At 58.4% G+C, this 22,559-nt stretch overlaps 2 protein-coding genes across 3 annotated transcripts in view; both read right to left on the bottom strand.

Moving 5' to 3' along the window:
* Nucleotides 1–5,181, bottom strand: part of aldh3b1 (aldehyde dehydrogenase 3 family, member B1) — an 87,577-nt gene extending 82,396 nt beyond the window's left edge. Inside the window, exon 1 of the mRNA XM_078239900.1 lies at nt 5,126–5,181. The gene's annotated coding sequence lies outside the window, so the exon portion shown is untranslated. The remainder of the gene's footprint in view (nt 1–5,125) is intronic.
* On the bottom strand, nt 659–22,210 carry LOC144510461 (uncharacterized). 2 transcript variants are annotated; one of them, XM_078239903.1, is made up of 3 exons: nt 22,095–22,205; nt 5,126–5,180; nt 659–2,594 (listed from the first exon to the last, which is right to left on the bottom strand). In XM_078239903.1, the coding sequence occupies exon 3, from the start codon at nt 2,485–2,487 to the stop codon at nt 1,744–1,746; it is 744 nt and encodes a 247-aa protein (XP_078096029.1). In that variant the 5' UTR covers nt 2,488–2,594; nt 5,126–5,180; nt 22,095–22,205; the 3' UTR covers nt 659–1,743. The 2 variants fall into 2 exon arrangements, with proteins under 2 accessions (XP_078096029.1, XP_078096027.1); XM_078239901.1 differs by lacking the exon at nt 5,126–5,180 and having other exon boundaries at nt 22,095–22,210.
* Nucleotides 22,211–22,559: the final 349 nt, after the last annotated feature.

The raw sequence follows: 22,559 nt of genomic DNA, 5'->3' as shown, positions 1-22,559 counted from the left end.
TTGCCCTCGCACCTTAAACCAATGCCCCCTAGTAATTGACTTCCACCCTGCGAAGTAGCTTCTGACTACCAACTCTGTCCATGCCCCTCATAATCTTGTAGACTTGTATCAGGTTGCCCCTCAAACTCCATTGTTCCAGTGAGAACAAACCAAGTTTCTCCAACCTCTCCTCATAGCTAATGTCCTCCATACCAGTCAACATCCTGGTAAATCTTTTCTGTATCCTCTCCAAAGCCTCCACATCCATCTGGTAGTGTGGCAACCAGAATTGAACATTATATTCCAAGTGCGGCCTAACTAAGGTTCTATAAAGCTGCAACATGACTTGCCAATTTTTAAACTGAATGCCACGGCTAATGAAGGCAAGCATGCCATATGCCTTCTTGACTATCTTCTCCACCTACTTTCAATGACCAGTGTACCTGTACACCCAGATCCCTCTGCCTATCAATACTTTTAAGGGTTCTGACATTTACTGTACATTTCCTCTCTGTATTAGACCTTCCAAAATGCATTACCTCACATTTGTCCGGATTAAACTTCATCTGCCATCTCTCCACCCAAGTCTCCAACTGATCTATGTCCCTCTGATGGTCCTCATCACTATCCGCAAATCAACCAACCTTTGCAAACTTACGAATCAAACCAGTCACATTTTCCTCCAAATCATTTATATGTATTACAAACAGCAAAAGTCCAAGCACTCATCCCTGAGGAACGCCACTTGTCACAGCCCTCCATTCAGAAACGCACTCTTCCACTGCTACCCTCGGTCTTCTTTGACCAAGCCAGTTCTGTACTCATCTTGCCAGCTCACCTCTGATCCCGTGCGACTTCACCTTCTGTACTAGTATGTCATGAGGGACCTTGTCAAAGGCCTTACTGAAATCCATGTGGACAACATCCACTGCCCTATCATCAGTGTTCAGTTAAAGTTTAACTTCAGTAAAAGAGTTAGTGTTGCAGCTTTTTAAGTTTGCGCTGGTACCTAAAGTGTAAATAAAGAGAGAGATTGTTGAACGAATTAAAGAGTTGATTGCTGTTCTTGTTTCTCTCACTGAATTGGAATGCTCGGAGAGTGTTTGAGCTAATAGCTGAGTAATAATTGGCTGAAGCTTCATCTACACACACAACACGTGTACGGTTTTTCTCCACTGTAAACGGCACTTTTAAAAATTCCATGTTCAAACCAACAAGCTGTTGGGACGCGGATGGTTTGATTAACCAGTGTTAAAGGCTGCAGACAGCTCGAGAAGGAGCTGGCAGGAGTGACACAGCTTGTCATTGGGACTTTGAGAAGACAAGCTTTGGGGCCGTTTCAGGGATAAAAATCTGAGTGGACGGAATCAAGCATGATTTTCTGGCAAAGATAGGCTGGGATCTGGGAGGTGAAAGAGCAAACCAAACACAACATGTTTCAAAGATATTAGAAAAAAAACATTTGTCCCACTACGTAGGTGTAAATTGTTTTAAGAATGAGTTGATATATTCCTGATTTTAAAAATGGGTGAAAGGGATATGGGGAACAGGTGGGGAGGTGGATTTGAGAGCAGGGAGAGATCAGCCATGATCTGATTAAATGGCGGAGCAGGCTCAAAGGGCTGCATTTGCCTACTTCTGCTCCAAATTTCTGTGTGGGTGTTTAACATGAAGCTAATTTATTTGTGTTTCACCCAGAGTATTAACATAGAGGACTGGGCTGAGGGCTGGAGTTTATTAACGTTAGCAGAGCCTGAGCCGGGTTCAGTCCTGGGTGTGACTAACAGTGCAATCCAATTGCTGTGGTGAATGGTGAGCTTGCTGGTGACTGAGCAGGTAGGATGACCGAGTGAATCCTTTGCCGCACTCGGAGCAGGTAAAAGGCCTCTCGCCGGTGTGAATGCGCTGGTGCCTGAGGCGGTGAGATGAGTTGACGAACCCTTTGCCGCACTCGGAGCAGATGAAGGGTCTCTCCCCGGTGTGAACCCGCCGGTGGTCCAGTAGGTGGGAGTGCACCGTGAAAGCCTTCCCGCACTCGGAGCAGGTGAACGGTCTCTCCCCGCTGTGAACCCGCTGGTGGGTCAGCAGGTTGGCGAACTGCGTGAAGCCCTTGCCGCACTCGGAGCAGGTGAACGGTCTCTCCCCGGTGTGAACTCGCTGGTGCGCCCGCAGGTCCGATGTCCCGGTGAAGCCCTTCCCACACTCGGGGCAGGTGAACGGTCTCTCCCCAGTGTGAACCCGCCGGTGTATCAGCAAGGTGGACGACTGAGTGAATTCCTTCCCGCACTCGGAGCAGGCAAACGGCCTCTCACCGGTGTGAATGCGCCGGTGAATCTCCAGCACAGACGGGTAACTGAATCCCTTCCCACAGTCCGTGCACCTAAACCGCTTCTCCTTGGAGTGGTTGTGTTCGTGCCTTGACAGGGCAGACGATTGGCTGAAGCCTCGTCCGCACACCGAACACTTGTATGGTTTCTCCCCACTGTGAATGGTGTTTCCGCCATCCATGTTCAAAAGCCGACGATGTTCAGCTCACGAGAAGCCGATCGACCTCCCACTTTGGATCCTGATGTGACGTCAGAGCTCCCGAATGCAAATCCTGCCGATCTGATACCCTGAGCAATGCAGTCAAAACAGGAACAGAAAGGGAGTATGAAGGAACCCATTGAAACATCAAAAAAATTGAACGGATTGAGTCCCAACATCTGTGGGGTCAACACCGTGAAAATAAACAGTGACCATCAAACTGGTGGATTGTCGTAAAAATACAACTGCTTCGCTGATTTTCTTCAGGAAAGGGAACCTGCCACTGAATCTGCACCTACATAAGTTTCTGGCTTCTATTTGCGGGGAGAGAGATGTAGAGAGAGAGGTAGGAGCAAAACAGGGCATGAAGGAGAGATTTTATAGAGACATATACTGCAGAAAAGGCCCTTTGGCTCATTGAGTTTGCACCAACAATATCTACCACTAAAGGAACACTAATCCCATTTTGTCACAAACGCAACTCAAACTTTGACAGGACCCCAGAGACCCTCAATCCTCAACTCTTAGAGGACCAGAGGAGGATGTGCAAACGGACGCCATCATTTCCACATTTCCCTTCAAGCCACTTACTGACGTATCTGGCATCGAGTTCTGGAGGAACAGAAATTTCCTCCAAATGTTGACCAGATTGAAGCTAGTCTTCAATCCCCAACATCAACTTTATTCCCTGGTGACTGACCTCCACCCTCTCCTGGGCAACAGCCTGAGGGTGGTCAAGGCGGAACACAATGATATTTCACCCCTGGCTGAACTCCAGACCACAGTTCTATACCATCACCATCATTTGTGAAAGGGGTAACAATCAAATGGGCTGCTTTGTCCTAGATGGTGTCAGGAGTGTTGCTGGAGCCTCACTTATCCAGGCAAGTGGAGAGTATTCCATCACACTCCTGATTTGTGTTTTGTAGATGGTGGACAGGATTTGGGGAGTCTGGAGGCGAGTTACTCTCCACAGGATTCCCAGCCTTTTAACCTGCGCTGGTAACTAGAGTTTTTATCTGGCTAGTCCAGTTCAGTTTCTGCTCATGGGTAACCTTCAGGATGTTGAGGGATTTAACCATTCACCTCCCTGAAGCAGATTATCAAATGCTCATTGCAAAGGCAAAATGAATTTAACTAACAAAAAACAATGAGTGGGGGTAAATGGGTGTTTTTCTGGTTGGCGATCAGTGACTAGTGGTGTGCCTCAGGGATCAATGTTGGGACAGCAATTGTTTACGATTTACATAAGATGATTTGGAGTTGGGGACCAAGTGTAATGTGTTAAAATTCGCAGATGACCCCAAGATGACTGGCAGAGCAAAGTGCGCAGAGGACGCAGATAGTCTGCAAAGCGATATAGATAGTCTAAGTGAGTGGGCGACGGTCTGGCAGATGGAGTACAACGTTGGTAAATGTGAGGTTATCCGTTTTGGTAGCAATAACAACAAAATGGACTATTATTTAAATGGTGAAAAATTGCAGCATGCTGCTGTGCATAGGGACCTGGGTGTCCTTGTGCAGGAATCTCAAGGAGATGGTTTGCAGATGCAACAGGTGGTTAAGTAGGCAAATGGAATTTTGTTGTTTATTGCTAGAGGGATGGAGTTTAAAAACAGCGAGGTTATATTGTAGCTGCGTAAGGTGCTGGTGAGGCCACACCTGGAGTACTGTGTACAGTTTTGATCTCCTTACTTGAGACAGGATATACTGGCACTGGAGGGGGTTGAGAGGAGATTCACTAGGTTGATTCCGGAGTTGAGAGGGTTGGCTTATGAGTAGAGACTGTATGGACTGGGGCTATACTCATTGGAATTCAGAAGAATGAGGGGAGATCTTATAGAAACATATAAGATTATGAAGGGAATAGATAAGATAGAAGCAGGGAACTTGTTTCCATTGCCGGGTGAAACTAGAACTAGGGGGCATAGCCTCAAAATAAGGGGAAGCAGATTTAGGACTGAGTTGAGGGGGAACTTCTTCGCACAAAGGGTTGTGAATCTGTGGAATTCCCTGCCCAGTGAAGCACTTGAGGCTACCTCATTGAATGTATTTAAGGCAAGGATAGATACATTTTTGAACAGTAAAGGGATTAACGGTCATGGTGAGCGGGCGGGTAAGAGAAGCTGATTCCACGAACAGATCAGCCATGATCTTATTGAATGGCGGAGAAGGCTCAAAGGGCCAGATGGCCTGCTCCTGCTCCTAGTTATGGAAATTTTGAACTGATATTCGGACTTGCTGCATTGGACAGAGTACGGAGGAGAATTGTCAGGATTGTAAACTTGGAGCCATGAGAAGGAATGGACAGGCTGCAGCTGTCCTCTTTGGCAGAGGCAGCCAGGGAGACTTGATTGAGACGTACAAAGCTGAGTTGACAAGGACCTATTTACATTGACAGAGAGGGCAAAGAATTGGAGGCAGAGGTTTAAAGTGACTGCTCGAAAGAGGAGCGAGGAGGCGGGGGGGGGGGCATTACTCCACCCGCACTCTCACAAATCAGCCAAAGAGCCTCTTTCAGTGCTGTAAATGTTCAAATGTTCTACACGGTGAGGGATATTGAATTCTCCAACATGACATACATATAAACAAAAATCAAAATAACTTCAAAAACAAATACCTGAATTCTGTGACCAGGTGTTGTAGGATTTCTAGTGTTTAGACTTCTACTGTAACTATAATTGTGATAGTGAGTGTTACTCAGTCAGCAAGGTATGCTCTGAACCACAGAAAATAAATTCCCCCTTGAACACGATGAAAAGTCCCATGCAAGTTGTACATTACACTGCCCTGCCCGGCTCTCTCTCGGGGCCAGTGTGGCTCTCTCTCGGGGCCAGTGCAGCTCTCTCTTTCGAGGTCAGTGTGGCTCTCTCTTTCGAGGTCAGTGTGGCTCTCTCTTTCGAGGTCAGTGCGGCTCTCTCTTTCGAGGTCAGTGCGGCTCTCTCTCGGGGTCAGTGCGGCTCTCCCTCGGGGTCAGTGCGGCTCTCCCTCGGGATCAGTGACGCGGTCAGTGTGGCTCTCCCTCAGGGTCAGTAACGCAGTCAGTGTGGCTCGCCTCTCAGGGTCAGTGACGCGGTAAGCGTAGCTCGCTCTCAGGGTCAGTGACGCGGTCAGTGTGGCTCTCTCTCAGGGTCAGTGTGGCTCTCTCTCAGGATCAGTGACCCGGTCAGTGTGGCTCTCCCTCAGGGTTAGGGACACGGTCAATGTGGCTCTCCCTCAGGGTCAGGGACACGGTCAGTGTTGCTCTCCCTCAGGGTCAGTGACAAGGTCAATGTGGCGCTCTCTCAGAGTCAGTGACATGGTCATTGTGGCTCTGTTTCTCAGGGTCAGTGTGTGTCTCTCTATCTCTCAGGGTCAGTGTGTCTCTCTCAGGGTCAGTTTGGCTCTCCCTCAGGGTCAGCGTGGCTCTCCCTCAGGGTCAGCGTGGCTCTCTCTCAGGGTCAGTGTGGCTCTCTCTCAGGGTCAGTGTGGTCCTCTCAGGGTCATTGTGGTTCTCTCAGGGTCAGTGTGGTTCTCTCAGGGTCAGTGTGGCTCTCTCTCAGGGTCAGTGTGGCTCTCTCTCAGGGTCAGTGACACGGTCAGTGCGGCTCTCCCTCAGGGTCAGGGACACGGTCAGTGTGGCTCGCCCCCAGTGTCAGTGACAAGGTCAGTGCGGCTCTCTCTCGGGGTCAATGTGGCGCTCTCTCAGAGTCAGTGACATGGTCAGTGTGGCTCTCTCTCTCTCTCCCTCTCTCAGGGTCAGTGTGTCTCTCTCAGGGTCAGTGTGGCTCCCTCTCACGGTCAGTGTGGCTCTCTCTCACGGTCAGTGTGGCTCTCTCTCACGGTCAGTGTGGCCCTCTCTCACGGTCAGTGTGGCTCTCTCTCAGGGACAGTGTGGCTCTCTCTCAGGGTCAGTGTGGCTCTCTCTCAGGGTCAGTGTGGCTCTCTCTCAGGGCCAGTGTGGCTCTCTCTCAGGGCCAGTGTGGCTCTCTCTCAGGGCCAGTGTGGCTCTCTCTCAGGGCCAGTGTGGCTCTCTCTCAGGGCCAGTGTGGCTCTCTCTCAGGGTCAGGGTGGCTCTCTCTCAGGGTCAGTGTGGCGCTCTCTCAGGGTCAGTGTGGCTCTCTCTCTCTCTCCCTCTCTCAGGGTCAGTGTGTCTCTCTCAGGGTCAGTGTGGCTCCCTCTCACGGTCAGTGTGGCTCCCTCTCACGGTCAGTGTGGCTCTCTCTCACGGTCAGTGTGGCCCTCTCTCAGGGTCAGTGTGGCCCTCTCTCAGGGACAGTGTGGCCCTCTCTCAGGGTCAGTGTGGCTCTCTCTCAGGGCCAGTGTGTCTCTCTCTCAGGGCCAGTGTGGCTCTCTCTCAGGGCCAGTGTGGATCTCTCTCAGGGCCAGTGTGGCTCTCTCTCAGGGCCAGTGTGGCTCTCTCTCAGGATCAGTGTGGCTCTCTCTCAGGGTCAGTGTGGCTCTCTCTCAGGGTCAGTGTGGCTCTCTCTCAGGGTCAGTGTGGCTCTCTCTCAGGGTCAGTGTGGCTCTCTCTCAGGGTCAGTGTGGCTCTCTCTCAGGGTCAGTGTGGCTCTCTCTCAGGGTCAGTGTGGCTCTCTCTCAGGGTCAGTGTGGCTCTCTCTCAGGGTCAGTGTGGCTCTCTCTCAGGGTCAGTGTGGCTCTCTCAGGGTCAGTGTGGCTCTCTCTCAGGGTCAGTGTGGCTCTGTCTCACGGTCAGTGTGGCTCTCTCTCACGGTCAGTGTGGCTCTCTCTCACGGTCAGTGTGGCTCTCTCTCACGGTCAGTGTGGCTCTCTCTCACGGTCAGTGTGGCTCTCTCTCACGGTCAGTGTGGCTCTCTCTCACGGTCAGTGTGGCTCTCTCTCACGGTCAGTGTGGCTCTCTCTCACGGTCAGTGTGGCTCTCTCTCACGGTCAGTGTGGCTCTGTCTCAGGGACAGTGTGGCTCTGTCTCAGGGACAGTGTGGCTCTGTCTCAGGGTCAGTGTGGCTCTGTCTCAGGGTCAGTGTGGCTCTCTCTCAGGGTCAGTGTGGCTCTCTCTCAGGGCCAGTGTGGCTCTCTCTCAGGGCCAGTGTGGCTCTCTCTCAGGGCCAGTGTGGCTCTCTCTCAGGGCCAGTGTGGCTCTCTCTCAGGGCCAGTGTGGCTCTCTCTCAGGGCCAGTGTGGCTCTCTCTCAGGGCCAGTGTGGCTCTCTCTCAGGGCCAGTGTGGCTCTCTCTCAGGGCCAGTGTGGCTCTCTCTCAGGGCCAGTGTGGCTCTCTCTCAGGGCCAGTGTGGCTCTCTCTCAGGGCCAGTGTGGCTCTCTCTCAGGGCCAGTGTGGCTCTCTCTCAGGGCCAGTGTGGCTCTCTCTCAGGGCCAGTGTGGCTCTCTCTCAGGGCCAGTGTGGCTCTCTCTCAGGGCCAGTGTGGCTCTCTCTCAGGGCCAGTGTGGCTCTCTCTCAGGGCCAGTGTGGCTCTCTCTCAGGGCCAGTGTGGCTCTCTCTCAGGGCCAGTGTGGCTCTCTCTCAGGGCCAGTGTGGCTCTCTCTCAGGGCCAGTGTGGCTCTCTCTCAGGGCCAGTGTGGCTCTCTCTCAGGGCCAGTGTGGCTCTCTCTCAGGGCCAGTGTGGCTCTCTCTCAGGGCCAGTGTGGCTCTCTCTCAGGGCCAGTGTGGCTCTCTCTCAGGGCCAGTGTGGCTCTCTCTCAGGGCCAGTGTGGCTCTCTCTCAGGGCCAGTGTGGCTCTCTCTCAGGGCCAGTGTGGCTCTCTCTCAGGGCCAGTGTGGCTCTCTCTCAGGGCCAGTGTGGCTCTCTCTCAGGGCCAGTGTGGCTCTCTCTCAGGGCCAGTGTGGCTCTCTCTCAGGGCCAGTGTGGCTCTCTCTCAGGGCCAGTGTGGCTCTCTCTCAGGGCCAGTGTGGCTCTCTCTCAGGGCCAGTGTGGCTCTCTCTCAGGGCCAGTGTGGCTCTCTCTCAGGGCCAGTGTGGCTCTCTCTCAGGGCCAGTGTGGCTCTCTCTCAGGGCCAGTGTGGCTCTCTCTCAGGGCCAGTGTGGCTCTCTCTCAGGGCCAGTGTGGCTCTCTCTCAGGGCCAGTGTGGCTCTCTCTCAGGGCCAGTGTGGCTCTCTCTCAGGGCCAGTGTGGCTCTCTCTCAGGGCCAGTGTGGCTCTCTCTCAGGGCCAGTGTGGCTCTCTCTCAGGGCCAGTGTGGCTCTCTCTCAGGGCCAGTGTGGCTCTCTCTCAGGGCCAGTGTGGCTCTCTCTCAGGGCCAGTGTGGCTCTCTCTCAGGGCCAGTGTGGCTCTCTCTCAGGGCCAGTGTGGCTCTCTCTCAGGGCCAGTGTGGCTCTCTCTCAGGGCCAGTGTGGCTCTCTCTCAGGGCCAGTGTGGCTCTCTCTCAGGGCCAGTGTGGCTCTCTCTCAGGGCCAGTGTGGCTCTCTCTCAGGGCCAGTGTGGCTCTCTCTCAGGGCCAGTGTGGCTCTCTCTCAGGGCCAGTGTGGCTCTCTCTCAGGGCCAGTGTGGCTCTCTCTCAGGGCCAGTGTGGCTCTCTCTCAGGGCCAGTGTGGCTCTCTCTCAGGGCCAGTGTGGCTCTCTCTCAGGGCCAGTGTGGCTCTCTCTCAGGGCCAGTGTGGCTCTCTCTCAGGGCCAGTGTGGCTCTCTCTCAGGGCCAGTGTGGCTCTCTCTCAGGGCCAGTGTGGCTCTCTCTCAGGGCCAGTGTGGCTCTCTCTCAGGGCCAGTGTGGCTCTCTCTCAGGGCCAGTGTGGCTCTCTCTCAGGGCCAGTGTGGCTCTCTCTCAGGGCCAGTGTGGCTCTCTCTCAGGGCCAGTGTGGCTCTCTCTCAGGGCCAGTGTGGCTCTCTCTCAGGGCCAGTGTGGCTCTCTCTCAGGGCCAGTGTGGCTCTCTCTCAGGGCCAGTGTGGCTCTCTCTCAGGGCCAGTGTGGCTCTCTCTCAGGGCCAGTGTGGCTCTCTCTCAGGGCCAGTGTGGCTCTCTCTCAGGGCCAGTGTGGCTCTCTCTCAGGGCCAGTGTGGCTCTCTCTCAGGGCCAGTGTGGCTCTCTCTCAGGGCCAGTGTGGCTCTCTCTCAGGGCCAGTGTGGCTCTCTCTCAGGGCCAGTGTGGCTCTCTCTCAGGGCCAGTGTGGCTCTCTCTCAGGGCCAGTGTGGCTCTCTCTCAGGGCCAGTGTGGCTCTCTCTCAGGGCCAGTGTGGCTCTCTCTCAGGGCCAGTGTGGCTCTCTCTCAGGGCCAGTGTGGCTCTCTCTCAGGGCCAGTGTGGCTCTCTCTCAGGGCCAGTGTGGCTCTCTCTCAGGGCCAGTGTGGCTCTCTCTCAGGGCCAGTGTGGCTCTCTCTCAGGGCCAGTGTGGCTCTCTCTCAGGGCCAGTGTGGCTCTCTCTCAGGGCCAGTGTGGCTCTCTCTCAGGGCCAGTGTGGCTCTCTCTCAGGGCCAGTGTGGCTCTCTCTCAGGGCCAGTGTGGCTCTCTCTCAGGGCCAGTGTGGCTCTCTCTCAGGGACAGTGTGGCTCTCTCTCAGGGCCAGTGTGGCTCTCTCTCAGGGCCAGTGTGGCTCTCTCTCTCAGGGCCAGTGTGGCTCTCTCTCTCAGGGCCAGTGTGGCTCTCTCTCTCAGGGCCAGTGTGGCTCTCTCTCAGGTCCAGTGTGGCTCTCTCTCAGGTCCAGTGTGGCTCTCTCTCAGGGCCAGTGTGGCTCTCTCTCAGGGCCAGTGTGGCTCTCTCTCAGGGCCAGTGTGGCTCTCTCTCAGGGCCAGTGTGGCTCTCTCTCAGGGCCAGTGTGGCTCTCTCTCAGGGCCAGTGTGGCTCTCTCTCAGGGCCAGTGTGGCTCTCTCTCAGGGCCAGTGTGGCTCTCTCTCAGGGCCAGTGTGGCTCTCTCTCAGGGCCAGTGTGGCTCTCTCTCAGGGCCAGTGTGGCTCTCTCTCAGGGCCAGTGTGGCTCTCTCTCAGGGCCAGTGTGGCTCTCTCTCTCTCTCTCTCTCAGGGTCAGTGTGGCTCTCTCGCTCTCTCTCTCTCAGGGTCAGTGTGTCTCTCTCAGGGTCAGTTTGGCTCTCTCTCGGGGTCAGTGTGGGTCTCTCTCGGGGTCAGTGTGGCTCTCTCGGGGTCAGTGTGGCTCTCTCGGGGTCAGTGTGGCTCTCTCGGGGTCAGTGTGGCTCTCTCGGGGTCAGTGTGGCTCTCTCGGGGTCAGTGTGGCTCTCCCGGGGTCAGTGTGGCTCTCTCGGGGTCAGTGTGGCTCCCTCTCACGGTCAGTGTGGCTCTCTCTCACGGTCAGTGTGGCTCTCTCTCAGGGTCAGTGTGGCTCTCTCTCAGGGACAGTGTGGCTCTCTCTCAGGGTCAGTGTGGCTCTCTCTCAGGGCCAGTGTGGCTCTCTCTCAGGGCCAGTGTGGCTCTCTCTCAGGGCCAGTGTGGCTCTCTCTCAGGGCCAGTGTGGCTCTCTCTCAGGGCCAGTGTGGCTCTCTCTCAGGGCCAGTGTGGCTCTCTCTCAGGGCCAGTGTGGCTCTCTCTCAGGGCCAGTGTGGCTCTCTCTCAGGGCCAGTGTGGCTCTCTCTCAGGGCCAGTGTGGCTCTCTCTCAGGGCCAGTGTGGCTCTCTCTCAGGGCCAGTGTGGCTCTCTCTCAGGGCCAGTGTGGCTCTCTCTCAGGGCCAGTGTGGCTCTCTCTCAGGGCCAGTGTGGCTCTCTCTCAGGGCCAGTGTGGCTCTCTCTCAGGGCCAGTGTGGCTCTCTCTCAGGGCCAGTGTGGCTCTCTCTCAGGGCCAGTGTGGCTCTCTCTCAGGGCCAGTGTGGCTCTCTCTCAGGGCCAGTGTGGCTCTCTCTCAGGGTCAGTGTGGCTCTCTCTCAGGGTCAGTGTGGCTCTCTCTCAGGGCCAGTGTGGCTCTCTCTCAGGGTCAGTGTGGCTCTCTCTCAGGGTCAGTGTGGCTCTCTCTCAGGGTCAGTGTGGCTCTCTCTCAGGGTCAGTGTGGCTCTCTCTCAGGGTAAGTGTGGCTCTCTCTCAGGGTCAGTGTGGCTCTCTCTCAGGGTCAGTGTGGCTCTCTCAGGGTCAGTTTGGCTCTCTCTCAGGGTCAGTGTGGCTCTCTCTCAGGGTCAGTGTGGCTCTCTCTCAGGGTCAGTGTGGCCCTCTCTCAGGGTCAGTGTGGCTCTCTCTCAGGGTCAGTGTGGCTCTCTCTCAGGGTCAGTGTGGCTCTCTCAGGGTCAGTGTGGCTCTCTCTCAGGGTCAGTGTGGTTCTCTCAGGGTCAGTGTGGCTCTCTCTCAGGGCCAGTGTGGCTCTCTCTCAGGGCCAGTGTGGCTCTCTCTCAGGGCCAGTGTGGCTCTCTCTCAGGGTCAGTGAGGCTCTCTCTCAGGGCCAGTGTGGCTCTCTCTCAGGGCCAGTGTGGCTCTCTCTCAGGGTCAGTGAGGCTCTCTCTCAGGGCCAGTGTGGCTCTCTCTCAGGGCCAGTGTGGCTCTCTCTCAGGGCCAGTGTGGCTCTCTCTCAGGGCCAGTGTGGCTCTCTCTCAGGGTCAGTGTGGCTCTCTCTCAGGGCCAGTGTGGCTCTCTCTCAGGGCCAGTGTGGCTCTCTCTCAGGGCCAGTGTGGCTCTCTCTCAGGGCCAGTGTGGCTCTCTCTCAGGGCCAGTGTGGCTCTCTCTCAGGGCCAGTGTGGCTCTCTCTCAGGGCCAGTGTGGCTCTCTCTCAGGGCCAGTGTGGCTCTCTCTCTCTCTCTCTCTCAGGGTCAGTGTGGCTCTCTCGCTCTCTCTCTCTCTCAGGGTCAGTGTGTCTCTCTCAGGGTCAGTTTGGCTCCCTCTCGGGGTCAGTGTGGGTCTCTCTCGGGGTCAGTGTGGCTCTCTCGGGGTCAGTGTGGCTCTCTCGGGGTCAGTGTGGCTCTCTCGGGGTCAGTGTGGCTCTCTCGGGGTCAGTGTGGCTCTCTCGGGGCCAGTGTGGCTCTCTCTCAGGGCCAGTGTGGCTCTCTCTCAGGGCCAGTGTGGCTCTCTCTCAGGGCCAGTGTGGCTCTCTCTCAGGGCCAGTGTGGCTCTCTCTCAGGGCCAGTGTGGCTCTCTCTCAGGGCCAGTGTGGCTCTCTCTCAGGGCCAGTGTGGCTCTCTCTCAGGGCCAGTGTGGCTCTCTCTCAGGGCCAGTGTGGCTCTCTCTCAGGGCCAGTGTGGCTCTCTCTCAGGGCCAGTGTGGCTCTCTCTCAGGGTCAGTGTGGCTCTCTCTCAGGGCCAGTGTGGCTCTCTCTCAGGGCCAGTGTGGCTCTCTCTCAGGGCCAGTGTGGCTCTCTCTCAGGGCCAGTGTGGCTCTCTCTCAGGGCCAGTGTGGCTCTCTCTCAGGGCCAGTGTGGCACTCTCTCAGGGCCAGTGTGGCTCTCGCTCAGGGCCAGTGTGGCTCTCTCTCAGGGCCAGTGTGGCTCTCTCTCAGGGCCAGTGTGGCTCTCGCTCAGGGCCAGTGTGGCTCTCGCTCAGGGCCAGTGTGGCTCTCTCTCACGGTCAGTGTGGCTCTCTCTCACGGTCAGTGTGGCTCTCTCTCACGGTCAGTGTGGCTCTGTCTCAGGGACAGTGTGGCTCTCTCTCAGGGACAGTGTGGCTCTCTCTCAGGGCCAGTGTGGCTCTCTCTCAGGGCCAGTGTGGCTCTCTATCAGGGCCAGTGTGGCTCTCTCTCAGGGCCAGTGTGGCTCTCTCTCAGGGCCAGTGTGGCTCTCTCTCAGGGCCAGTGTGGCTCTCTCTCAGGGCCAGTGTGGCTCTCTCTCAGGGCCAGTGTGGCTCTCTCTCAGGGCCAGTGTGGCTCTCTCTCAGGGCCAGTGTGGCTCTCTCTCAGGGCCAGTGTGGCTCTCTCTCAGGGCCAGTGTGGCTCTCTCTCAGGGCCAGTGTGGCTCTCTCTCAGGGCCAGTGTGGCTCTCTCTCAGGGCCAGTGTGGCTCTCTCTCAGGGCCAGTGTGGCTCTCTCTCAGGGCCAGTGTGGCTCTCTCTCAGGGCCAGTGTGGCTCTCTCTCAGGGCCAGTGTGGCTCTCTCTCAGGGCCAGTGTGGCTCTCTCTCAGGGCCAGTGTGGCTCTCTCTCAGGGCCAGTGTGGCTCTCTCTCAGGGCCAGTGTGGCTCTCTCTCAGGGCCAGTGTGGCTCTCTCTCAGGGCCAGTGTGGCTCTCTCTCAGGGTCAGTGTGGCTCTCTCTCAGGGTCAGTGTGGCTCTCTCTCAGGGCCAGTGTGGCTCTCTCTCAGGGTCAGTGTGGCTCTCTCTCAGGGTCAGTGTGGCTCTCTCTCAGGGTCAGTGTGGCTCTCTCTCAGGGTCAGTGTGGCTCTCTCTCAGGGTCAGTGTGGCTCTCTCTCAGGGTCAGTGTGGCTCTCTCTCAGGGTCAGTGTGGCTCTCTCTCAGGGTCAGTGTGGCTCTCTCAGGGTCAGTTTGGCTCTCTCTCAGGGTCAGTGTGGCTCTCTCTCAGGGTCAGTGTGGCCCTCTCTCAGGGTCAGTGTGGCTCTCTCTCAGGGCCAGTGTGGCTCTCTCTCAGGGCCAGTGTGGCTCTCTCTCAGGGCCAGTGTGGCTCTCTCTCAGGGCCAGTGTGGCTCTCTCTCAGGGCCAGTGTGGCTCTCTCTCAGGGCCAGTGTGGCTCTCTCTCAGGGCCAGTGTGGCTCTCTCTCAGGGCCAGTGTGGCTCTCTCTCAGGGCCAGTGTGGCTCTCTCTCAGGGCCAGTGTGGCTCTCTCTCAGGGCCAGTTTGGCTCTCTCTCAGGGCCAGTGTGGCTCTCTCTCAGGGCCAGTGTGGCTCTCTCTCAGGGCCAGTGTGGCTCTCTCTCAGGGCCAGTGTGGCTCTCTCTCAGGGCCAGTGTGGCTCTCTCTCAGGGCCAGTGTGGCTCTCTCTCAGGGCCAGTGTGGCTCTCTCTCAGGGCCAGTGTGGCTCTCTCTCAGGGCCAGTGTGGCTCACTCTCAGGGCCAGTGTGGCACTCTCTCAGGGCCAGTGTGGCTCTCTCTCAGGGCCAGTGTGGCTCTCTCTCAGGGCCAGTGTGGCTCTCTCTCAGGGACAGTGTGGCTCTCTCTCAGGGCCAGTGTGGCTCTCTCTCAGGGCCAGTGTGGCTCTCTCTCTCAGGGCCAGTGTGGCTCTCTCTCAGGTCCAGTGTGGCTCTCTCTCAGGTCCAGTGTGGCTCTCTCTCAGGGCCAGTGTGGCTCTCTCTCAGGGCCAGTGTGGCTCTCTCTCAGGGCCAGTGTGGCTCTCTCTCAGGGCCAGTGTGGCTCTCTCTCTCTCTCTCTCTCAGGGTCAGTGTGGCTCTCTCGCTCTCTCTCTCTCTCAGGGTCAGTGTGTCTCTCTCAGGGTCAGTTTGGCTCTCTCTCGGGGTCAGTGTGGGTCTCTCTCGGGGTCAGTGTGGCTCTCTCGGGGTCAGTGTGGCTCTCTCGGGGTCAGTGTGGCTCTCTCGGGGTCAGTGTGGCTCTCTCGGGGTCAGTGTGGCTCTCTCGGGGTCAGTGTGGCTCTCTCGGGGTCAGTGTGGCTCCCTCTCACGGTCAGTGTGGCTCCCTCTCACGGTCAGTGTGGCTCTCTCTCACGGTCAGTGTGGCTCTCTCTCAGGGTCAGTGTGGCTCTCTCTCAGGGACAGTGTGGCTCTCTCTCAGGGACAGTGTGGCTCTCTCTCAGGGACAGTGTGGCTCTCTCTCAGGGTCAGTGTGGCTCTCTCTCAGGGCCAGTGTGGCTCTCTCTCAGGGCCAGTGTGGCTCTCTCTCAGGGCCAGTGTGGCTCTCTCTCAGGGCCAGTGTGGCTCTCTCTCAGGGCCAGTGTGGCTCTCTCTCAGGGCCAGTGTGGCTCTCTCTCAGGGCCAGTGTGGCTCTCTCTCAGGGCCAGTGTGGCTCTCTCTCAGGGCCAGTGTGGCTCTCTCTCAGGGCCAGTGTGGCTCTCTCTCAGGGCCAGTGTGGCTCTCTCTCAGGGCCAGTGTGGCTCTCTCTCAGGGCCAGTGTGGCTCTCTCTCAGGGCCAGTGTGGCTCTCTCTCAGGGCCAGTGTGGCTCTCTCTCAGGGCCAGTGTGGCTCTCTCTCAGGGCCAGTGTGGCTCTCTCTCAGGGCCAGTGTGGCTCTCTCTCAGGGCCAGTGTGGCTCTCTCTCAGGGCCAGTGTGGCTCTCTCTCAGGGCCAGTGTGGCTCTCTCTCAGGGTCAGTGTGGCTCTCTCTCAGGGTCAGTGTGGCTCTCTCTCAGGGTCAGTGTGGCTCTCTCTCAGGGCCAGTGTGGCTCTCTCTCAGGGTCAGTGTGGCTCTCTCTCAGGGTCAGTGTGGCTCTCTCTCAGGGTCAGTGTGGCTCTCTCTCAGGGTCAGTGTGGCTCTCTCTCAGGGTCAGTGTGGCTCTCTCTCAGGGTCAGTGTGGCTCTCTCTCAGGGTCAGTGTGGCTCTCTCTCAGGGTCAGTGTGGCTCTCTCAGGGTCAGTTTGGCTCTCTCTCAGGGTCAGTGTGGCTCTCTCTCAGGGTCAGTGTGGCCCTCTCTCAGGGTCAGTGTGGCTCTCTCTCAGGGTCAGTGTGGCTCTCTCTCAGGGTCAGTGTGGCTCTCTCAGGGTCAGTGTGGTTCTCTCAGGGTCAGTGTGGCTCTCTCTCAGGGCCAGTGTGGCTCTCTCTCAGGGCCAGTGTGGCTCTCTCTCAGGGCCAGTGTGGCTCTCTCTCAGGGCCAGTGTGGCTCTCTCTCAGGGCCAGTGTGGCTCTCTCTCAGGGCCAGTGTGGCTCTCTCTCAGGGTCAGTGAGGCTCTCTCTCAGGGCCAGTGTGGCTCTCTCTCAGGGCCAGTGTGGCTCTCTCTCAGGGCCAGTGTGGCTCTCTCTCAGGGCCAGTGTGGCTCTCTCTCAGGGCCAGTGTGGCTCTCTCTCAGGGCCAGTGTGGCTCTCTCTCAGGGCCAGTGTGGCTCTCTCTCAGGGTCAGTGTGGCTCTCTCTCAGGGTCAGTGTGGCTCTCTCTCAGGGCCAGTGTGGCTCTCTCTCAGGGCCAGTGTGGCTCTCTCTCAGGGCCAGTGTGGCTCTCTCTCAGGGCCAGTGTGGCTCTCTCTCAGGGCCAGTGTGGCTCTCTCTCAGGGCCAGTGTGGCTCTCGCTCAGGGCCAGTGTGGCTCTCTCTCAGGGCCAGTGTGGCTCTCTCTCAGGGCCAGTGTGGCTCTCGCTCAGGGCCAGTGTGGCTCTCTCTCAGGGCCAGTGTGGCTCACTCTCACGGTCAGTGTGGCTCTCTCTCACGGTCAGTGTGGCTCTCTCTCACGGTCAGTGTGGCTCTCTCTCACGGTCAGTGTGGCTCTCTCTCACGGTCAGTGTGGCTCTGTCTCAGGGACAGTGTGGCTCTCTCTCAGGGACAGTGTGGCTCTCTCTCAGGGCCAGTGTGGCTCTCTCTCAGGGCCAGTGTGGCTCTCTATCAGGGCCAGTGTGGCTCTCTCTCAGGGCCAGTGTGGCTCTCTCTCAGGGCCAGTGTGGCTCTCTCTCAGGGCCAGTGTGGCTCTCTCTCAGGGCCAGTGTGGCTCTCTCTCAGGGCCAGTGTGGCTCTCTCTCAGGGCCAGTGTGGCTCTCTCTCAGGGCCAGTGTGGCTCTCTCTCAGGGCCAGTGTGGCTCTCTCTCAGGGCCAGTGTGGCTCTCTCTCAGGGCCAGTGTGGCTCTCTCTCAGGGCCAGTGTGGCTCTCTCTCAGGGCCAGTGTGGCTCTCTCTCAGGGCCAGTGTGGCTCTCTCTCAGGGCCAGTGTGGCTCTCTCTCAGGGCCAGTGTGGCTCTCTCTCAGGGCCAGTGTGGCTCTCTCTCAGGGCCAGTGTGGCTCTCTCTCAGGGCCAGTGTGGCTCTCTCTCAGGGCCAGTGTGGCTCTCTCTCAGGGCCAGTGTGGCTCTCTCTCAGGGCCAGTGTGGCACTCTCTCAGGGCCAGTGTGGCTCTCTCTCAGGGCCAGTGTGGCTCTCTCTCAGGGCCAGTGTGGCTCTCTCTCAGGGACAGTGTGGCTCTCTCTCAGGGCCAGTGTGGCTCTCTCTCAGGGCCAGTGTGGCTCTCTCTCTCAGGGCCAGTGTGGCTCTCTCTCAGGTCCAGTGTGGCTCTCTCTCAGGTCCAGTGTGGCTCTCTCTCAGGGCCAGTGTGGCTCTCTCTCAGGGCCAGTGTGGCTCTCTCTCAGGGCCAGTGTGGCTCTCTCTCAGGGCCAGTGTGGCTCTCTCTCTCTCTCTCTCTCAGGGTCAGTGTGGCTCTCTCGCTCTCTCTCTCTCTCAGGGTCAGTGTGTCTCTCTCAGGGTCAGTTTGGCTCTCTCTCGGGGTCAGTGTGGGTCTCTCTCGGGGTCAGTGTGGCTCTCTCGGGGTCAGTGTGGCTCTCTCGGGGTCAGTGTGGCTCTCTCGGGGTCAGTGTGGCTCTCTCGGGGTCAGTGTGGCTCTCTCGGGGTCAGTGTGGCTCTCTCTCAGGGCCAGTGTGGCTCTCTCTCAGGGCCAGTGTTGCTCTCTCTCAGGGCCAGTGTGGCTCTCTCTCAGGGCCAGTGTGGCTCTCTCTCAGGGCCAGTGTGGCTCTCTCTCAGGGCCAGTGTGGCTCTCTCTCAGGGCCAGTGTGGCTCTCTCTCAGGGCCAGTGTGGCTCTCTCTCAGGGTCAGTGTGGCTCTCTCTCAGGGCCAGTGTGGCTCTCTCTCAGGGCCAGTGTGGCTCTCTCTCAGGGCCAGTGTGGCTCTCTCTCAGGGCCAGTGTGGCTCTCTCTCAGGGCCAGTGTGGCTCTCTCTCAGGGCCAGTGTGGCTCTCTCTCAGGGCCAGTGTGGCTCTCGCTCAGGGCCAGTGTGGCTCTCTCTCAGGGCCAGTGTGGCTCTCTCTCAGGGCCAGTGTGGCTCTCGCTCAGGGCCAGTGTGGCTCTCTCTCAGGGCCAGTGTGGCTCTCTCTCACGGTCAGTGTGGCTCTCTCTCACGGTCAGTGTGGCTCTCTCTCACGGTCAGTGTGGCTCTCTCTCACGGTCAGTGTGGCTCTCTCTCACGGTCAGTGTGGCTCTGTCTCAGGGACAGTGTGGCTCTCTCTCAGGGACAGTGTGGCTCTCTCTCAGGGCCAGTGTGGCTCTCTCTCAGGGCCAGTGTGGCTCTCTATCAGGGCCAGTGTGGCTCTCTCTCAGGGCCAGTGTGGCTCTCTCTCAGGGCCAGTGTGGCTCTCTCTCAGGGACAGTGTGGCTCTCTCTCAGGGACAGTGTGGCTCTCTCTCAGGGCCAGTGTGGCTCTCTCTCAGGGCCAGTGTGGCTCTCTCTCAGGGCCAGTGTGGCTCTCTCTCAGGGCCAGTGTGGCTCTCTCTCAGGGCCAGTGTGGCTCTCTCTCAGGGCCAGTGTGGCTCTCTCTCAGGGCCAGTGTGGCTCTCTCTCAGGGCCAGTGTGGCTCTCTCTCAGGGCCAGTGTGGCTCTCTCTCAGGGCCAGTGTGGCTCTCTCTCAGGGCCAGTGTGGCTCTCTCTCAGGGCCAGTGTGGCTCTCTCTCAGGGCCAGTGTGGCTCTCTCTCAGGGCCAGTGTGGCTCTCTCTCAGGGCCAGTGTGGCTCTCTCTCAGGGCCAGTGTGGCTCTCTCTCAGGGCCAGTGTGGCTCTCTCTCAGGGCCAGTGTGGCTCTCTCTCAGGGCCAGTGTGGCTCTCTCTCAGGGCCAGTGTGGCTCTCTCTCAGGGCCAGTGTGGCTCTCTCTCAGGGCCAGTGTGGCTCTCTCTCAGGGCCAGTGTGGCTCTCTCTCAGGGCCAGTGTGGCTCTCTCTCAGGGTCAGTGTGGCTCTCTCTCAGGGTCAGTGTGGCTCTCTCTCAGGGTCAGTGTGGCTCTCTCAGGGTCAGTTTGGCTCTCTCTCAGGGTCAGTGTGGCTCTCTCTCAGGGTCAGTGTGGCCCTCTCTCAGGGTCAGTGTGGCTCTCTCTCAGGGCCAGTGTGGCTCTCTCTCAGGGCCAGTGTGGCTCTCTCTCAGGGCCAGTGTGGCTCTCTCTCAGGGCCAGTGTGGCTCTCTCTCAGGGCCAGTGTGGCTCTCTCTCAGGGCCAGTGTGGCTCTCTCTCAGGGCCAGTGTGGCTCTCTCTCAGGGCCAGTTTGGCTCTCTCTCAGGGCCAGTGTGGCTCTCTCTCAGGGCCAGTGTGGCTCTCTCTCAGGGCCAGTGTGGCTCTCTCTCAGGGCCAGTGTGGCTCTCTCTCAGGGCCAGTGTGGCTCTCTCTCAGGGCCAGTGTGGCTCTCTCTCAGGGCCAGTGTGGCTCTCTCTCAGGGCCAGTGTGGCTCTCTCTCAGGGCCAGTGTGGCTCTCTCTCAGGGCCAGTGTGCACTCTCTCAGGGCCAGTGTGGCTCTCTCTCAGGGCCAGTGTGGCTCTCTCTCAGGGCCAGTGTGGCTCTCTCTCAGGGACAGTGTGGCTCTCTCTCAGGGCCAGTGTGGCTCTCTCTCAGGGCCAGTGTGGCTCTCTCTCTCAGGGCCAGTGTGGCTCTCTCTCAGGTCCAGTGTGGCTCTCTCTCAGGTCCAGTGTGGCTCTCTCTCAGGGCCAGTGTGGCTCTCTCTCAGGGCCAGTGTGGCTCTCTCTCAGGGCCAGTGTGGCTCTCTCTCAGGGCCAGTGTGGCTCTCTCTCAGGGCCAGTGTGGCTCTCTCTCAGGGCCAGTGTGGCTCTCTCTCTCTCTCTCTCTCAGGGTCAGTGTGGCTCTCTCGCTCTCTCTCTCTCTCAGGGTCAGTGTGTCTCTCTCAGGGTCAGTTTGGCTCTCTCTCGGGGTCAGTGTGGGTCTCTCTCGGGGTCAGTGTGGCTCTCTCGGGGTCAGTGTGGCTCTCTCAGGGCCAGTGTGGCTCTCTCTCAGGGCCAGTGTGGCTCTCTCTCAGGGCCAGTGTGGCTCTCTCTCAGGGCCAGTGTGGCTCTCTCTCAGGGCCAGTGTGGCTCTCTCTCAGGGCCAGTGTGGCTCTCTCTCAGGGCCAGTGTGGCTCTCTCTCAGGGCCAGTGTGGCTCTCTCTCAGGGCCAGTGTGGCTCTCTCTCAGGGCCAGTGTGGCTCTCTCTCAGGGCCAGTGTGGCTCTCTCTCAGGGCCAGTGTGGCTCTCTCTCAGGGCCAGTGTGGCTCTCTCTCAGGGCCAGTGTGGCTCTCTCTCAGGGCCAGTGTGGCTCTCTCTCAGGGCCAGTGTGGCTCTCTCTCAGGGCCAGTGTGGCTCTCTCACAGGGCCAGTGTGGCTCTCTCTCAGGGCCAGTGTGGCTCTCTCTCAGGGCCAGTGTGGCTCTCTCTCAGGGCCAGTGTGGCTCTCTCTCAGGGCCAGTGTGGCTCTCTCTCAGGGCCAGTGTGGCTCTCTCTCAGGGCCAGTGTGGCTCTCTCTCAGGGCCAGTGTGGCTCTCTCTCAGGGCCAGTGTGGCTCTCTCTCAGGGCCAGTGTGGCTCTCTCTCAGGGCCAGTGTGGCTCTCTCTCAGGGCCAGTGTGGCTCTCTCTCAGGGCCAGTGTGGCTCTCTCTCAGGGCCAGTGTGGCTCTCTCTCAGGGCCAGTGTGGCTCTCTCTCAGGGCCAGTGTGGCTCTCTCTCAGGGCCAGTGTGGCTCTCTCTCAGGGCCAGTGTGGCTCTCTCTCAGGGCCAGTGTGGCTCTCTCTCAGGGCCAGTGTGGCTCTCTCTCAGGGCCAGTGTGGCTCTCTCTCAGGGCCAGTGTGGCTCTCTCTCAGGGCCAGTGTGGCTCTCTCTCAGGGCCAGTGTGGCTCTCTCTCAGGGCCAGTGTGGCTCTCTCTCAGGGCCAGTGTGGCTCTCTCTCAGGGCCAGTGTGGCTCTCTCTCAGGGCCAGTGTGGCTCTCTCTCAGGGCCAGTGTGGCTCTCTCTCAGGGCCAGTGTGGCTCTCTCTCAGGGCCAGTGTGGCTCTCTCTCAGGGCCAGTGTGGCTCTCTCTCAGGGCCAGTGTGGCTCTCTCTCAGGGCCAGTGTGGCTCTCTCTCAGGGCCAGTGTGGCTCTCTCTCAGGGCCAGTGTGGCTCTCTCTCAGGGCCAGTGTGGCTCTCTCTCAGGGCCAGTGTGGCTCTCTCTCAGGGCCAGTGTGGCTCTCTCTCAGGGCCAGTGTGGCTCTCTCTCAGGGCCAGTGTGGCTCTCTCTCAGGGCCAGTGTGGCTCTCTCTCAGGGCCAGTGTGGCTCTCTCTCAGGGCCAGTGTGGCTCTCTCTCAGGGCCAGTGTGGCTCTCTCTCAGGGCCAGTGTGGCTCTCTCTCAGGGCCAGTGTGGCTCTCTCTCAGGGCCAGTGTGGCTCTCTCTCAGGGCCAGTGTGGCTCTCTCTCAGGGCCAGTGTGGCTCTCTCTCAGGGCCAGTGTGGCTCTCTCTCAGGGCCAGTGTGGCTCTCTCTCAGGGCCAGTGTGGCTCTCTCTCAGGGCCAGTGTGGCTCTCTCTCAGGGCCAGTGTGGCACTCTCTCAGGGCCAGTGTGGCTCTCTCTCAGGGCCAGTGTGGCTCTCTCTCAGGGCCAGTGTGGCTCTCTCGCAGGGACAGTGTGGCTCTCTCTCAGGGCCAGTGTGGCTCTCTCTCAGGGCCAGTGTGGCTCTCTCTCTCAGGGCCAGTGTGGCTCTCTCTCAGGTCCAGTGTGGCTCTCTCTCAGGTCCAGTGTGGCTCTCTCTCAGGGCCAGTGTGGCTCTCTCTCAGGGTCAGTGTGGCTCTCTCTCAGGGTCAGTGTGGCTCTCTCAGGGTGATTGCTGTCCAGTTTCTGGGATATTTTGAACCCTGACACTACAATTGACCTTTCCGCGCTGATAGTGCATCTCCATGGTAACAGGAAACGCAGGGCTTCGGAGACAAGCAAAAATTACTTCACTTTTTTTCGAGGGACAGAGGCTAGAGTGCACTCACCTTCAGCAGCCTCTCCGGCAGCTTTTTCGCATCTTTCACGCTGATTTGCTGCTTTCTCTTTTCTGCTTCTCCAGCTTCACTTCCGCTCCCACTTAACCACTCACTGCGCATGCTCACTTTGCGCAGAGTTGCCTCAGTGCGCGTGCTCAACCCGCACGGCCCAGCCTCACTGCGCATGCTCAGAAGGCACGTCTCTCTCTCTCTCTCAGTGTCTCCGCGCATGCCCAAACTTGTGGGCTTGTTGAGAGCGTCCGCAGTGAGACTCAGTGTGCGCGAGGTCAAGAAAATTCCCTGTTGTGGTCGCAAGTGAATTCAAAACCTGCTGATCCCCATCAGTCAAAATGTACCTCACTGCCCCCCATCATAATGTACCTCAGCCCCCATCCATCATAATGTAACTCACTGCCCCCATCCATCATAATGTACCTCACTGCTCCCCACATCATAATGTATCTCACTGCTCCC

Source organism: Mustelus asterias, chromosome 23 (assembly GCF_964213995.1).
Source record: "Mustelus asterias chromosome 23, sMusAst1.hap1.1, whole genome shotgun sequence".
Classification (NCBI taxonomy): domain Eukaryota; kingdom Metazoa; phylum Chordata; class Chondrichthyes; order Carcharhiniformes; family Triakidae; genus Mustelus; species Mustelus asterias.
This window is presented reverse-complemented; position numbering and strand designations above follow the sequence as displayed.

Coding starts and splice junctions, on each gene's coding strand:
- LOC144510461 (XM_078239901.1), bottom strand. CDS start 2,487: ATGGATGGCGGAAACACCATTCACAGTGGGGAGAAACCATACAAGTGT.